Genomic DNA, 17117 nt, shown 5'->3' with positions numbered 1-17117 from the left:
AATGACTGCTTATGATTTTCGTATCGAATATAAGCCTGCCAAAGAGGTTGTTTTTGCCAACTCCTCGTGAATATAATTTTAATCTAATAAAAAAAAATCCATCTCCCCAAAAAATTTACAACATATCGATATCACTATAAAGAAGATTTTAAAAGAAAGATTAATAAAAGTTAATAACTTATTAAAATAACGACTATAATTCAAAATTTTTTAGAAAAAAAGTATTTTTATTAAAAAAAGTGGAAAAAATTTATTTCATATAGGCAAATGCCTACTACAATAAATAGACAAGATCTCTAATAATATTTACGAGGGAAACCACCATCTAATAGTGCCCCCTCTAGCAAAATCCTAACTATACCTATGGGTTGATGTATTCAATTGATAGAAGGAAACCATTATATAGAAACGAATCGAGATTTAACATTCTGCAAAATGAGTAGTTACCTTGAGTGAACATGGAAAGGGCTTGACTGGACAATGATATTTGGGGGCATTTAATTTAAGATATTGACGAATTGGGGAGGAGCAAAAATGTGTTCGGGACAATACGCCTAGATATAGATACTTGCTTGAAATATTTTCTATTTGAGTAACACTTTTTTTGAGCAGGGCTTAATATAAAAAATTGACTTCCAAGCCTATAAGTTATTAAACTAGACTAATAGTATATCATATTTTTATTTTAATTTATGAAACAATGTAAATTTAATGCTATGTATATTTTACAGTATATCCAATATTATAAAAAAATAATATTTAGATATTAATTATATTACTATTTTATTATTCTCTATATATTATAAATTGTATTGCGCTAAAATCTATATTTTATAATATTTATAACAATTTTTATGTACAAAAAAAGCAAATAGTTTAAGATTGGTTTTAAAGCCTTTGCAGAGATTTAGCCGTTTTCTACATCTAGTTTGTGCATTTTTGAATCATATTGCAATTAAAATAATCTTCAATGTTAATGACAGAGTTTTGTATTATCAATTCGGCGGTTTTGTAACAGAACTTTTTATTCGCGTTAAATATGGATTCGCTTGTTGCGTTTTGGTTTAAATTTCCTGAATAGCAAATATTAAAATAATTTACCAATGAATACATTGTATTTGTAAATTACCCAGTCCTAAGGATAAACTATGTATGATTTCGTGATTTGTAATATTGACTTGGAGATCATGGATTACATCGTTAACGTTTATGGTTAGTTTGGATTTGATTCTAAGAATTAAAAGTTAAATGTTCATCAGACAGTATTCATTAATGAATAATGAATAAAGAAGTTGAATGAAATTTTCAAACACTCAAATTTTAATGAATTAAAATTTAATAGGAATTAATGAATATTTAATATAAAAATGGCGGGTATCCCGAAATATACTTGGACAGTGTGAAGTTTCGAATAGTCATAGAGTTATTTAGTGGTAATATAAATACGTCATCTTTAATGGCTAGCGTTTCTCCTTTTTTTATGTTAATCAATGGGCGGAAATCCAAAACGAATGTGAGTTTGTAGAGAGATTTGTTTTCCGCCATCTAGTTCGGATAAAATGAAAAACTAAGAAGAATATTTTATTTTGAGGACCTAACTTCCAAGGCTGTTTTATTTTTCATAAACAATTATATATAAGCGGGATTCATAGTGAGATCCGATCAGACACGATTCAACAGTTGATCGGTTTTTAAAAAGCTATTCATGAGATCAATTTTTTTTATTTTATTGTAATCAATTAATCTTAGATTATTATCATGAATAAAATTAATAATATAAATGATTTCATAAATAGATTTCAGATCGGGTTTCAATATGAATCCAGCCCAAATCCAGTTCGAGCGTAAAATGAGATATCTATTAAGGAAAATGAGTGAAATATTTATTTAATTTTATAAAGATATATCATAATAAAATTGAATGTGGTATATTTTTGTTTTAATTTTATAAATGTTTTAGAAATTTTAAAAATAAATATATTACGATATTCAAAATAATGATAATCTGATCGGTATCGGGATTCCCTGCGAATTTAATATTAACGCTAAAGGCCTCGTTCAATGAATTGTCTATGATAAGTTCACATTGATTTCTACTAAATGAATCTATGGAAGTAGAACTTATCGTTTGCATGTCAGTTGCAGGTGAGATAGATTGACTTCCCGGGATAATGATTCCACCAATATCTAAATCAAATGATAAATCGTATTCTAAATAGTTTTATCATTTCTAAATTTTACTGGTTTGAATTGCATTGGAAATGGTGGTAGTAGAAAATTGAGGATTAATCATGTCACAAGTAGGTCCAGCATATTGAGGGGTGCAGCGGCAATGATAATTAGCTCCTAATTCCATGCACACTCCATTATTCTGACACGAAGCACTTGAACATAAGGATTCTTTAAAGCAAGGCAAAACGTTCAAACTTTGGGTCAAATGAGCTCCACTATCCAATATAGTTTTTAATTCGGTTGGGCCATTGCGAATATATATATCATATATACATCCTAAAAATATTTTGTATAAAAAAGAGTTTCAAAATATATTCATAATTGAGGATTATGGTCAAACTCAAGAATATTGCTGTTATAACAACTGCTGAATTATATAAACTTCTATTCATCCATTAACAATACCTGACCTATCACATTTGACAGATTATTAATAAAACTGCAAATATTTCATTAAAAACTATTTTTAACATATCTTAACCCTATCCCATTATATCTATCAAACCTTTAATAAACCATAACCCATATCTCTCTAACCTTTAATCATGCTACTCCTTAGTTCGGATACTTTTTCAATTTTAAATATATCTTTAATTAAAAAAAATTCTTTCAGTTGAACATTCCTTGAGTTGAGCTATCACCAAGTTTTATATAACCTTTAAATCCATTCCTAAAAACGGAAGCCCCTCGAGGAAGTAAACGCATCAAAAATGTATTATATCCGCCTACAAATAACCCGTTCCATATATCTAAACGAGCGTTTGATTGCGATTTGTCTTATTAATGAATGTCGAATGAAAAAATAAAAATTTTATATAATTATAAAATTTCATTTTTTTTTAAGATTTCTGTATAAATAAAAAGTGATTGGATGATTTTATCGCGGAAACAATCTGTAAATATGCCACTTACAAAATTTTTCATAAACTATGTTTAAAATTAAGAATGATAATAGGGGGCATTTGAAAATTAATTTTTAAGCCTTGTAATAATCAAATAATGTAGTTTTTTAGAGAATATATTAGAAAAAATATTATTAGAAAGTTAGGACAATCAGTTTTTGTTTGTAACATCATATATTTTTATAATTTAAAATTTTGTGTTGTTAGATAATAATGGTTAATTTATTAAAACTATCATCGAATTTTAAAATAACTTTTAAGTGCGTTAAAAAATAATATATATACCAATTACTGCTTGTTGAGAGTCGACATTTAACCAACTGTCTTGTCTATTTCTACCAAATCTTACCTCGTGTGACGGTATTGAACGGTCTAAAGGCTGAGGGGAAACTAATTCCCTCATTTCTGGCAAAGAATTAAAAAGAAATAATTAATTATAATATTTAAAACGTTTTTTTTTAAATTTAAAAGGATTAATTTTAACTTTTTTTAAAAATTATATTGATAATTAAGAATGAGAAATTAAAAATTGATTTCTAAGCAATGAGGATATGATTTTTTATAAATAATATTACACAACTTATTACCATTTTCACCCTCATTAGCTAAATCATATCTAAAGACCACGTATCCGTTCTGTAGACCTACTGCTATATAAGGGTTGCGAGAACTCTGAGCCGTATTTTGACCGGCAAACATCAGCAAACTATTTTTCCATACCGCTGACTCTCTTTCGTCTATTATAAACTTAAACTTTATCTCAAAATCATTTTGGATGGACGGCGAAAGTGGGGCAAATGTCACATATGAAGGATAACCGAATTTCATGCCGTTAAATTTAAAAGTGTTTTTGACGTCAATATCAAGTTCTGAATATAAAACATTTTGGTTTATAAATAATCTAAAAAATAATTTTGCCCTTAATTAAATTCTGAGCGAGTGAAATTATCAACATTATTCACAAATTTATTTACAATCTAACTTTGATCACAATTAATTCCAGTCCATCCATAAGGACATAAACAGGCATAGTTATCATTTCCTCTTAAATCTATACACATTCCTCCGTTTAGGCAATGGTCACATGATCTGCTTTCGCAAAATGCACCTTGAAAACCTTCGGGACATTGGCAGAACGACCTCCAACCCTCCCTATAATACAAAATCCGATTGATGAATGAGTAGGTTATATTTAATATATTAAGATAAGACAGGTTCAACCAGAGTATGAAAAGCAAAACTTTAGAACTTTACAAAATATATTTGAAAAAATAAAAGCATACGTCATGCATTGAGCTCCGTTACGACACATATTTTCGCAGGTCCCGGGAGTGTTGTTGATAACACCTAACCCATTAGTAGCATCTTTTATCAATTTAATAGGCCTACCGTTGATAGAGAAACTAAGAATAGAGCCTTGAAAATTTGTCTCTTTTCCATTATTCATTTCGTCTTTAGTTTTTAAAACGCTCTCTCTCGAAGGGGCACCAATAAAAATTTCAGATTTAGGCAACATCTTAATCTCAACATTGTAGGAAGGTAAAGTATTGTTAACCACGCTTATTACGTCCCGAGATTGTGCCCTATCATTATCGACGGACAAGGCCACGGATCCCAGTCTATTAGTGCCGGGTACTAAATTATTCCTGAATAAAATTTTTAAAAATGAATTTTAAAAAATTTGCTTTTTTTATCAATCAAAAATATAAATCAATTAAATTTATTGTAAAATATAAAACTCTATGGTTATGGTGCTCTTTCTCCCATTTAAATCAGTGTTATGTGATCTAACATGGGCCAAAATGGTGCCAGTTGGCACGTGGATCACATCGTAATTTAGTTTTCCATCTTTCATATACAAATGAAAGGTAACATTGGTGTTAGGTGGATTTTGTCCGCTGTTTACAACTTTAAAAATGGTGCCATCGTCTTTTAATGGAACTATTTGCGTTTCAAAAGTTATTCGCCCATTGTCCCAAACGATTGGTTGATCGTAGTTTATAAACGAAGTGCCGGTGAATAAAGGATTGGTCAAATCAATGGCTTTAAAATTTATAAATAAATAAACTCAAAAAATCTTTTTAAGTTATAAAATTATCTCCTCATCTTCCTTGAAATATAGTATATTTTTAGATCCATCTAATTAATTTAAGTAAACTTGATTAAAAAAAATATATAAAATATTATTTACAATTTTCACATATATTCCCGCCATATGATAATTGACATAGACATTTATTATCCGTATTTCCATCGGGTAACATTTTTTTCAAGCATTCGCCACCATTTTGACATTCATAATTATCGACACATACTCCTAAAATAATATATCCATCAAAGTAATTTTTTAATAAAGATAATAAATGGATTTAATGGAGTCATCTTTGGATATTAAAACAGAATAAATTTACTAGATTATTATTGCTAAATGATAAAACTCAATTATAATTTTCAAATTGCGTAAATAAATTAATCTAATAAGTTTTTAATTCTTTTTAAAAACAATAAAATAAATGTAATAAAGTAAAACCCTCTTTTGCGATTAATGATGTGGACGGTGCAGGAACATTTGTTGTAGTATATTGTTGACCAGTTTGAATAATACCACCCGGAAGTACTGCTTCTACAGGCTGAGATATCTCACATTGATTACCTGAAAATCCCCTCGGGCATCTACATGTATTTTCATTAACTATCGTACCTCCATTGTGGCACACTACTTGGCCTATAAATGGCTCTATTAACAAATTATTTTAATATATTTAATATTCTATTAGTACGAGTGACGTAACAACTACCCCCACCCTATAATTTTAGAAAACCGGCCAATTTGAGGTATAAATTTTACGAAAATCGTATATTTAACTTCAACAGAATCATCCGTCCGTTATAAACACATCGATTATAGTTAGTAAGAAGCAAGCTCAAATTTGTTACGCCACTACTGATCAATATCAATGATGAAAACGTGACTAAATTTTATTAAAGTATATTACTAAATGGATAGCTTGTAGCTCCATAAAGATCCGGTTCATTATAAGGTAGAGGAGAATAATCCTCTCTTACAGGATCATAGATTGTTATGATAGGAGTGTGAGAAATTGGAGGAGTAACACTCTCGCAAAATTTACCAAAAAAGTTGGAAGGACAAATGCAATAAAAATTATCTAGAGGGCCGGTGTGATATGGAGTGCCTCCGTTTTCACAGTTCATGTAAGGCAATTTGGGAAATTTATTATAATGCTTGGCAATAAAGATGGGGTAATGTGACATAGGATTTGGCGTCGCGTACTCTGTTTGGTAATTCTGTGGGTAAGAAGGGTAGATAAAGGTAGGTGTGAGAGCTTCTGATATATATCCTGGGTCTAGCTGACTTTTATATTGCACATTTTGATTATACTGATAAGGGTCGGATGTATAATCAATGTGATAAGATTTATTGAAAGGTACTTGATAAGGATTATATTGTTGAGGAGGTAAATTATTTGCGATATAAGGAGGTTTGGGCGTTATTATATCGTCTTAATTTTTTAAATATAATAGAATTTGAAAATGTTTATAAGATGACTCATAACAAACAATTCAAGCTATTTGCAGGTCAAAAGCTTAGAATTTTCACAAATGGCAGGCAATAAATATTAGAGCATGCAAGTTAGAGGAAGTTAAAAAAATAGCATATTTGATTAGTGTATGCGTGAAAAAGTTAAACAGCAGTCTCAAGTAATTTACACTCATAAATTATTGATAGATAAAAATATTGCCTCTTATAACTCCATATGGAGGAAATGAAGATGAAGTCTGGGGTGCTGGTGAATAAGATTCACGTAACCAGTAATCATCTGGCTGTTGAGTATATCCCACTACAGGAAATATAGGTTGATATGTTGATGCTGAATCAGCATTGAAAATCACTTCTGTTTCGGCAGTTAAAGATGTTTCACAGTATTTTCCGATAAATTTTGAAGGACAATAACAAACAAATGTTCTCAAATCTCCAGAGGGATGAATATAAGGCGTGGCACCGTTTTGGCAAGAAAGTTTTAGACTTTCAATTTCATTTGGCTGTAACAAATTCGATGTAGTTGCAAAATTAATATATGGAACAGTATTAGGGTCCGTGTCAGGAATTAAAGACGTCTCACAAAATTTTCCAACAAAATTCTGTGGACAATAGCACATAAATGTTCTTAAATCATTTGAAGAATGTATGTATGGAGTGGCACCATTATGGCAAGAGAGTTTTAAGTCATCGATAATTTTTTGAGTGTCAGGAGAAATGCTCGTTGGTGTATAATCCTTAGTATAACTAGTTCTGAAAGCTTCTGTATAAGAGTAGTTTGGTTTAACTGTGTGTCCATAATGAGACTTTTTGGAGGAATCTATGTTAGAACCTTAAAATGATAATAAATATTTATATATTTTAAAAAATTCATTATTATTAACTTTTATATATAATTAAATCGTGCAAAGAGAATATAATAGACCTCAATCGGTATATCTAACATGCGTATAATGAAAAATATATCTCTTTAGAGCTATATTTTGATATTGGTAAAATCATCACACCGATAAAAGACATGCAGTTGTTTTAACTTATTAAATACTCGTAAAGATTGCTGGTTGTACTACTGCTATGTAAGGTGGTCTATAAGGTAGAGATGTAGGATGTGTATCAATGACTACGTCTGAATAGGCATTATTCGTATTTTGATTAATAGGATAGGGAGTAACAAATTGTACATTGCTATCATTTTCAGAATCATATGTTAGTTCAGTTTTTGCGTGTATAGGGTAAGGAGATCGCGAGTAAACAAAATTTCTAGTGGATTGAGTCACAATTACTGGAGGAAGTGACAAAATTGGGTTAATTTGTTTGGAGTTAGCGAGCATTGCTTCGAGTTCGGGACTTAGATATGTTTCACAAAATTGGCCTATAAATTTGGGTGGGCACTGACAAATCTTTTTATTTGTATCTGAAAATTGTATCATAATTTCTTCGTGATCAATCAATGGCGTGCCACCATTTTGGCAAGACGATTCCATACGTCTTATTTCATTTTGTTGTTGTTGTTTTTCTTTTTCAACAATTTCGTCTCTATATTCATCCTTATATTTCGGTGTTGTAGAATCTTTTCGATTATTTGTAATATCATCCCTATCAATTTCCATATTGTCATCATATATTACTTTATTCTTAGCCACGCATAATCGGGCTTAATTAATAATTCAAAGAAAATTTGTTAAATGGTCGCGTACCCAAAAAATATTTTTAATATGATTTATAATAAAAATTAATTATTTTTAAAATCATTATCGTCTTAAATTATATATATATTTAAAATGTATATCTGAAATAAACTTTAATCAAATCATTACTTTTGTCCATGCCAGGGCCTACAATTTCACCCTCCCCATCTTTGCAACAATCTGAAGTGGTACAGACTCGCCCGTCCTTAGATTTTGTGTCGCAATTATAACCATAATAACCTTTAGAGCAGAGACATATATAAGCTTGTTTAGTAGTAGAAGATGAATCACCGAGATTTGAGTTTCCAGTCGTTACAAGGGACTGAGGCATTGGTGTCGCAGTCAAAAGTGACCATGATATAGTGGGCTGAGGTGGAGCGTTTTCTCCGGGAGCGGGAAATACCAATGCATCTTCATCCTCTTGATCTGATTCTTTATCATTTGCCTTCCCACCTGCCATCCTCTCTAAACACGTTCCACCATTTGAACAAGGTTGAGCATATGTACAGACACCTGCCAGGGTTTTACAAGATGGTCCTGAAACACCCGGAGGGCAAAAACAAGTATTAGGGCCTTGGGGGCTTTCTCGAATGCAAACACCGCTATGGGGACATCCACACTCGAAACAATCAGCCCCTGTTTGAGCAGGGTTACAAGTAGATGGTGCTGTCATATTTCTGTATATAAAAGGAGCTATTAAGATCCGCGGATAAGATAAACGAGAGGAGTTAACTCCCATATTGTCCAATGTTTGTATCATATCTTGTCCTCCCTCTTGAAGTGCTTTGTCTCTTGCTTCTTGTTCACGAATTAAATTTCCTGTAATGTTATCTAAATATTGTCGTTCTGGTCCGGTAGTAATCTCACAACGATTTCCACTGAATCCTGGAAGACAGATGCATTGGAAATGGGCTGGGCGAGTTGTATCGTAAAAGCATTGGCCTCCATTTTGACAGAGCCCTTCAAAGCAAGATTTTACGTATTCGCAATGTTTACCTGTGTTTCAAATTTTTAAAAAAAGTTATGAAAGTAAAAAATATGGTTTGATATTTAGAAACCTATATAGTTTATTTGACAAGTGCATGTGTATTCCCTGTTGTTAATGCCTTTCCTCAAATCGTTACATAAACCTCCATTTTGGCAAGCATGATTCCAACAAGCGTCATAATCTTCACAATATCTACCTTTATAAGGCACGCGACATTTACAGGTAAAAATTTGCAGGCCTTCTTGATTAACGAGATCATTAGGATTTTTTAAAGAACAATTTTGGCCCGTTTCATTACCATTATTAAGTTTGTCACCTCCTTTATCATTGATGAAGACGCAATATCCATTATCAAAACAAGGTTTATTAGGGTATGATGAAACAGTGCAATCTTGGGTTCTAACAGTAACCTTTAATCTAAACCCAGTTTCACATCCGGGCGATCCTAGGAATGGGATTTGCATAAAATGATGATCGCTGGGAAATAGAAATTTTAAAGGAACCTTTAAAGAATGTCTTTTTGGGAACGTCGTCACTTTCCAATAGTAAGGATAAGTTATGAGGCTGCAATTATAAAAATCTCTTTGGCTGACTGCTATTGGATTAAGAAAATCTTTTTCGCCTGGTCCAGAAACAAAATAAATTGGGTCTCCGAATTGAACATATAATGGGCAAAGTTGAGGAAAATGTTCAGATTTTTCTAAATTATCTAAATAATATATATATATATTATAATATATTTTTATTTTGAGTATTATATAATTTATGCATTTAAAAAAAAATAATACTATTATCGTTTCCGTAACACTCTTGAACATTGTTGCATAAATTATCGTTTATCCAATTTACCACGTGAATCTGTGGTTGATTTCTCCATACGATCGGATTATTTAATTGATTATCTTCGATATTGACATTCGGACATAGCCGAGTTTGCGATAATGTGACTAGGGAATAGAGAATAGATATAAACGCGAATACACTTCGAAAATGCTCGTAAGTTTTCATGATGTGGTTCTTCGGAATCCGAAATATTTGAAAATGTTATCAGTTATAATAAGGATAATGTGCTATCATAAAGACTAGAATTAATATTAAAAATTCGGATTTTATCATAAAGTAAAATTATGATTCTTAATGAATATCTTTGGTAGATTTTTTTTAAAAATAAAGTAATTAATATTCTTATATTTGTTTAAAAAAATTATCTATTTTTTCTCCAATTCCTTATTGCTAGATTTAAATTTATTAAATAATAAAAAAAATATTAAAACAACAAGTCATAACATAAATGAATTGACTTAAAATGATGGTGAATAAAGCGGAACTCTTCAAAAAAATTATTAAAAAATTTTCATTTATACCTAGCTTTGAAGTTTATTTTAATTTGTATAATATATAATTCAATGTTTAATTTTTCATGGTTTCAATCATATTTTATGTTTTAATCACTGTTTTTCGGAAAATGTGATATTTATACCTTTCTTATTTATATTAAATGATTTTTTAAATAATTTTTTTTAAAAATAATTTATTTTTTTAATATTTAATATTTATTATAATATTTAAATTCATATTTCTTTTTAAAAGAAATATTATTTGATATTCATATTATGAATAAAAAGTTATTATTATTTAATACAAGGTTACACTTATATTTATTAAAAGATCATTATTAATATGTGTAATTGAATTATTATTATATTAATAAATAATACAAGATAATTCATGTATATAGATGTACATCAACATAAATCTACAAAAAAAAATTTTTGACCAAAGGACGCCATTAAATAAAACTTTAATTTCACTTTTATATCACTACATTTAACATTTTTATATTATGGTCTCAAATAGTTTTATTATTATATTTTTTTATTGTAGCCTCTCTTATTTACCCCTGAAGATTAACTTATAGATATATAGAAGAATTTTATTTAGAACTTATAGAAGAAATGTCTTCATTATTAAACATTTAATGAAAATTTAAGATAGCCACTATTATTGTAATGCTATGAAATAGTGAAAGCCACACACTCATGCGGTCAGAGCAAATTAAAAAAATTAACTTTTTTAAAAAAAGACAAATAAAATAAATTTAAGATTATTATGACCATTATTGGCTTATTTTACTCTTTTAAAGTGTTGGAAGCTACTAAGTTTGAGTCATCATAAATAAAGTCATAATATCAATTTGCAACGATTTCAATATCTTTCAAATTAACAAGAAGGGGAAAAATTACTTTTTCTTTACCATAAATCCAGAATTAATCACTAAAATATATAAAAAATTAATCATTTTTGTTTATTTAAGAACAACAAAAAATTTAAAAGGTCTAATTAAGCATAAAATCTAAAATGATTTACTCCAGGGCTTTGTATCTATATCTATAATGAAATCAATATTAATATCTACTATCATATTGTATTTATATATTATGTTTTCGCATCATAATCTTATTATATGAAAAATTAGGTGAAAAATTTCATCCTTGATTCTTTTATTATTGTTCAAGAAGAATAAAATCTTTTATAGAGTTGAATTGAAATATTGGCTTGTTCTTAAAAAAATTTTTTTATTTTAAAGTGAATAATAAATAGTAAATGTATATATTTAAGAAATTTTGTAAGATTTCTTTATTAATAAAATGTTGTGACATATGAAATTACTACTCTTTATCAAAAGTATAATACCCAACGAAACTGGGGATGGTATGATAACGGGGTTAGTACGAGTCTTTTGTAATTTTTAAAATGAACAATGGTGAAAATTTTTTAAAAACGAATATATAATTTTTATTCAAATACGTGGTGAGTAAAAAAACGTCGTGTTTTTAAATTTTTATAACTCTAAAACGCGTTACTTGTTTCTTATTAAATAAAATTTCTTAGTTTAATAAATAATATGAGGAACTTAACTTCTTCAATGAATTTGATTGAACATTTTTTTAAATCGATAAACGTTAACTCAAAATCCTCAATTATTTTTTCCACAAAACGGGCTAGATGGGGTGTGGTTTTTAAAGAAGAAGAAAATTGAGGGTCTTTTTTCTTTCTCAAATTTTAGCTTTTTTTTAAATCTTAATTTCGTGGAAATCAAGTAGATTAAATTTTCAACAAAATTCAGGATATTAAGGCCTCATTTAGAGTAAATGCGAAATGTTACCAAATCGCTAAAGTGACACATAATTTATAGCTGAACGATAGCATAGCTGTATAATTAAGCATTATGTCTTTTCTAAATTACACATCGATTGCGCGACATCGCGATATTTTGCGCTTAGTATAAACGAGACCTAAATTTCATTATAATGACATATTTTGCCATGGAAAAAATTAAATAGTATTAATTTTATGGACGTTTAACTTCTACGGGACACAAGCCCTGGTGTTCCTTATATCTCTATTTTTTTATATTTCGTTATGATAATATAATTATAAAAAAAATATTTAAATGAATTTTAATATCATAAAATAAACGTCCTCTGTTTAAAATGAACTTGAAATTCTATCATTTAATAGAACGAAACAATTATATATTATAATTATCAATATAATTTAGTTTTTTAAAAAAAATTTAACTTGCTTAAACACATGGTTTTTGTATTATGCTTTTGATATTAAGCCTAAAAAAGCAGCCTTCTTTGAAGCAGATTTTGATTTTATTCAAAAAAAACTCTACTTTACCGCCCTTGACAATATTATTTTTGGCAGATTCAAAACTATACCATGGCCAAAATTATTTTAAGGCCACAAAGAGATATAATTAAAATTAATCCACCATTTTTATGAACAAAAAATATACTTTTCATTTTTAATTTAAGACGTGCCATTTTTGAATAAAAAAAATGTTTTAATTAATTATTATTTTAAATTATCTAGAAAATTCTTTTAATAAATGTAAAATTCTCAAGTTTAACGAAGTAATGACATTGAAGATATTTTATTTTGTTTTTAATTTAATAAAACATTGTACCAATATTAGGTTTAGCTAAGGTATATAACATCCCCAAGCCAAAGAAATTTCAGAATCCTATTTTTCTATTGGAGCATTTAAATTTTAATGATAAATATGTTGTAAGCAATAAGGATTTCTAAATGTAAGTGCAATTACAGTGCCCTCGCTATTTGAGATTGGATAAATAATACTATCAACTCATTACTATATTAAACCCAGCCCATAATTTTGAGTCTACGTGTTGAGTTTGCCCATCGGGTGTGTTAATTGAATTTTTGCTCATTCGGTCTGTTTAAATCGTGATCAATTTTCTCAACTCATACTCAAGTCTATAACTCAGATCTGGGTCGTTTTATGAATAGTGTCCGAGTCTTTTTTGCGACTCTAAATCTACCGTGGCTGCTAAATACACCAGAGACCTGCAAATGTACCATTTGCAATGCCCTCCCGATTTTTTCTGATTTTTTTAAAATTTATTATATTTATTTTAGATTTATAGCTAATAATGACGATTTCAAATATTTGGTTTTAAAACAGCCCGGCCCGGGTATTTTTTTTAAAAAGAACAGGCCCAGCCCGGGTATATTTAAAAAAATTGAAATACGGCCATGCCGGGCTTAGTCTGAAATACACCCTTTTGAGCATTTTAACAAAACCCGTTTTAAAACTTTCCTATAATTTATTGAAATTTTTCCCATATTTATGAAACAGTTAGCCTTTAAGTGTTTACATTTCACTCTAAAAATGATTTTCTGTGATTTTCTGTATAAAATGTGAGAAAGGAAAAACGATATTATATTTTTGTTTTCAAAATTTAATTAAACGTATATATCTTATCCGTTTTTTGTTATTATTAGAATAATTGATTTCAGATTTGTACTATTTATATAAATTTTATTAAAACAGGAATAACCCATTTTATAAAAAATCACCGTGAAACTGCATTTTCATTTGCATAATGAATTATTTTATTTAATTCACCAAAAAAAAATTTGTTCCCGTCAAGCAGCTGGAAGAAGATTATAACTGTTATTGTCATTAGTTTATTTTAAAAAAAATATTAAATGTTTAGTATCAAAAAAAACGATCTTTCGATTAATTAAAATTTATTTATTTCATTAGGTAAAGGACAAAAAACAATATTGATAATAAATAGAAATCTATATTATAATTCTTTTAGCTCTTTAAAAACATTTACCCATATTACTCCTCTCTCCCCACCCTATAACCTGACTATTTTTTTTAAACATGTTTTACATTTAAAAATATTATGTTGATTTGATTTAGTAATAATATAAAACATATTTGAATAATTTTTAAAATCGTTATGAAAAATTTTTATTATATTTTTTCAATTTAATAATATATCCATATCTTTTTAAAATATTTTTTTAAGCATAAATGTGCTGAAAATATTTTTCAACATAACTTAGACTATTAGACTAACTAATATTTATTTTTAAATTCATTATTGCTCCAGTTAATTTTAGTAAGTGAAAAGCATTAATACTTGGGCAAGTCAAATTTATGATATCCTTTGATTGATGATGCTTTTAACATTTTTTTCACGCATTAATTGAAGGTTGTCAAAGATTAATTACCTAGGATTTACCCCAATATTTTTTTAATGGATTCTTGAGCTATACCACTTGGTGCGAAAGATAAAAGTACAAAAATTCGTGTCCTATCCTTATTATAAATAATCGAAATAAATAATGAAATATTCTGATTAGATTTTATTTAAATTTTCCTGTGATATTTTTTTTAGCTCATTTTCCATTAAAATTGGCCGAAAAATTGGGAGCATTAATTTTAAAATTGTGCCAATTATTTCGTGCTTTATTAGTGATTATCTTGTTTCGGTATAATAGCTAAAAAATATATGTTAGCAACAAAGTTTTACCAATCTTGAGATTGAAAACCGACTGAATCTGAATTCTATTCAGAAAGCAGCCTTAAACACTCTTTTTTGGTTTTTTTTAAATATAAATTTTGATATTAGGTGGATAAAATCTTTAAAATACACTTTAAAATAATATTTATTTTTTAGCTATTCAGAATTTTAAAAAAGAAATAAGAAAAGCTAGGATACCGGCTTAGACTGTGTCAACGCTCGGATTATTTTTCAACTGCTAATAAGAAGGAGGCTATTATGATTTATCCCATCTTTGTTTTATTTGTTACCGATAAAATGGGCCTAATTTTTCAAGCCTGGCCAGAAATTTTTTTTAAAAATTTAGCCTGTCCGGCCCGATCTCAAATGAATATTTTTAATTTGTTCCTAAAAGCCCGACCCGAAATAAAAATAAATATATTTGTCCGCCCAGGCCGGCCCATATTTATTTAAATATAGAAAAATTAATTTTTTTTATTGTTAAAAAGATATTCTACAAATAAAAAATATTAGTGTTTCTCTCAAGAATGTTAAAATTAAAATATATAAATTTATTTTTAAAATTGTAATGATATCATATTTAAAAATTTAGGCCCAACTTAAGCCCGACGAAAATATTTTTTAAAAATAGACCGGCCAGATCTACTTAATGTACAAACTTTTAAAAACCCAGAATAGGGTGTCATAGCTCAAAGGCTGATTAACCTAGGCTAAACTAAAAGTAATTCGAGCGTTGACATGGCCTTGTATATAATTTTAATACCCTCGACAAATATTGCAGATAGAAATCCTTTTGGAAGATTGTAATATAAAGAAAAAGGGGATGAACTAGGCTTAGAAAATATTTAATATCTGACTATGAAACGCCGCGAGTCGCGACCCCGACCCAAAGCTCGGGTCGTTTTATTCGACTCCGACTCAATGTTTGGGCCGTTTTTTTCGACTTCGACCCGAGTTCAAGCCGAAAAAAACGACTTCGACCCAAAATATGGGTCGTTTTTTTCGACCCCGACCCAAATCCAAGCCGAAAAAAACGACCTCGACCCAAAATATGGGTCGTTTTTTACGACTCCGACTCAAAATTTGGGTTGTATTTTTCGACTCAAACTTGAAATTTGGGTCGTATTTTTCGACTCAAACTTGAAGTTTAGATCGTATATTTCGACTCCAACTCAAAGTTTGGGTCGTTTTTCTGACTCAGACTCACGGGTCGTTTCATTCAATCAGACCCAAAATATGGATCTATTTTTTAAAGACGACTTAAAGTTAGGGTTGCTTTTTTTCACCCCTAACCCAATATCTAGATCATTTTTTTCGACCAAAAGTCAAATAACATTTAGTATATATTAATATTATAGGCGGGAAAGTTACTTAAAGCTTCTTTAAATTATAATGCTTGATTAACTATTCATCATAGTTATATTTTAAAATTTTTAAGTGAAGATGTACCATAGAAAAGTGCCATTTGTCATGATGGTTATTTTTGAACTTTTTTAAATGAAATAGATAAAAATATATATTGTAGACATGTTAAATCAAAATTTCAGTGATGATGTACCATAGATAAGTGGTAATTGTCATAATCGCTATTTTTGAACTTTTTTGAGTTTTTTTAAAGCAAATTGCTAAAAATATATATTCTAAACATGTTAAATCAAAAATTCAGTGAGGATGTATCATAGATAGGTGACAATTGTCATAATCGCTATTTTTGAACTTTTTCAAATTTTTTTAAAGGAAATATCTAAAAATATATATTCTAAACATGTTAAATTAAAAATTCAGTGAGGATGTATCATAGATAGGTGACAATTGTCATAATCGCTATTTTTGAACTTTTTCAAATTTTTTTAAAGGAAATATCTAAAAATATATATTCTAAACATGTTAAATTAA

At 28.7% G+C, this 17117-nt stretch overlaps 1 protein-coding gene across 3 annotated transcripts; it reads right to left on the bottom strand.

Annotated features, from left to right (window-relative positions):
• Positions 1-665: 665 nt before the first annotated feature.
• Positions 666-14863, bottom strand: LOC135929977 (protein eyes shut homolog). 3 transcript variants are annotated; one of them, XM_065466735.1, is made up of 19 exons: positions 14838-14863; positions 10158-10386; positions 9440-10078; positions 8511-9377; positions 6896-7525; positions 6131-6655; positions 5665-5871; positions 5326-5451; positions 4874-5177; positions 4418-4780; positions 4117-4286; positions 3722-4003; positions 3420-3539; positions 2889-3008; positions 2242-2508; positions 1985-2187; positions 1391-1545; positions 1130-1230; positions 666-1073 (listed from the first exon to the last, which is right to left on the bottom strand). In XM_065466735.1, exons 2-19 carry the CDS (start codon positions 10375-10377, stop codon positions 925-927), a joined length of 5448 nt encoding a protein of 1815 aa, XP_065322807.1. In that variant the 5' UTR covers positions 10378-10386; positions 14838-14863; the 3' UTR covers positions 666-924. The 3 variants fall into 3 exon arrangements, with proteins under 3 accessions (XP_065322807.1, XP_065322808.1, XP_065322809.1); XM_065466736.1 differs by lacking the exons at positions 6131-6655; positions 6896-7525; positions 14838-14863 and adding an exon at positions 7739-8347 and having other exon boundaries at positions 10158-10607; XM_065466737.1 differs by lacking the exons at positions 6131-6655; positions 6896-7525; positions 14838-14863 and having other exon boundaries at positions 10158-10586.
• Between the last annotated feature and the right edge of the window lie 2254 nt (positions 14864-17117).

Source organism: Gordionus sp. m RMFG-2023, chromosome 5, assembly GCF_954871325.1.
Source record: "Gordionus sp. m RMFG-2023 chromosome 5, tfGorSpeb1-WG-v2, whole genome shotgun sequence".
Lineage (NCBI taxonomy): Eukaryota > Metazoa > Nematomorpha > Gordioida > Chordodea > Parachordodidae > Gordionus > Gordionus sp. m RMFG-2023.
The sequence above is the reverse complement of the archived record's forward strand: the minus strand, read 5'-3'. Positions and strand labels throughout refer to the sequence as shown.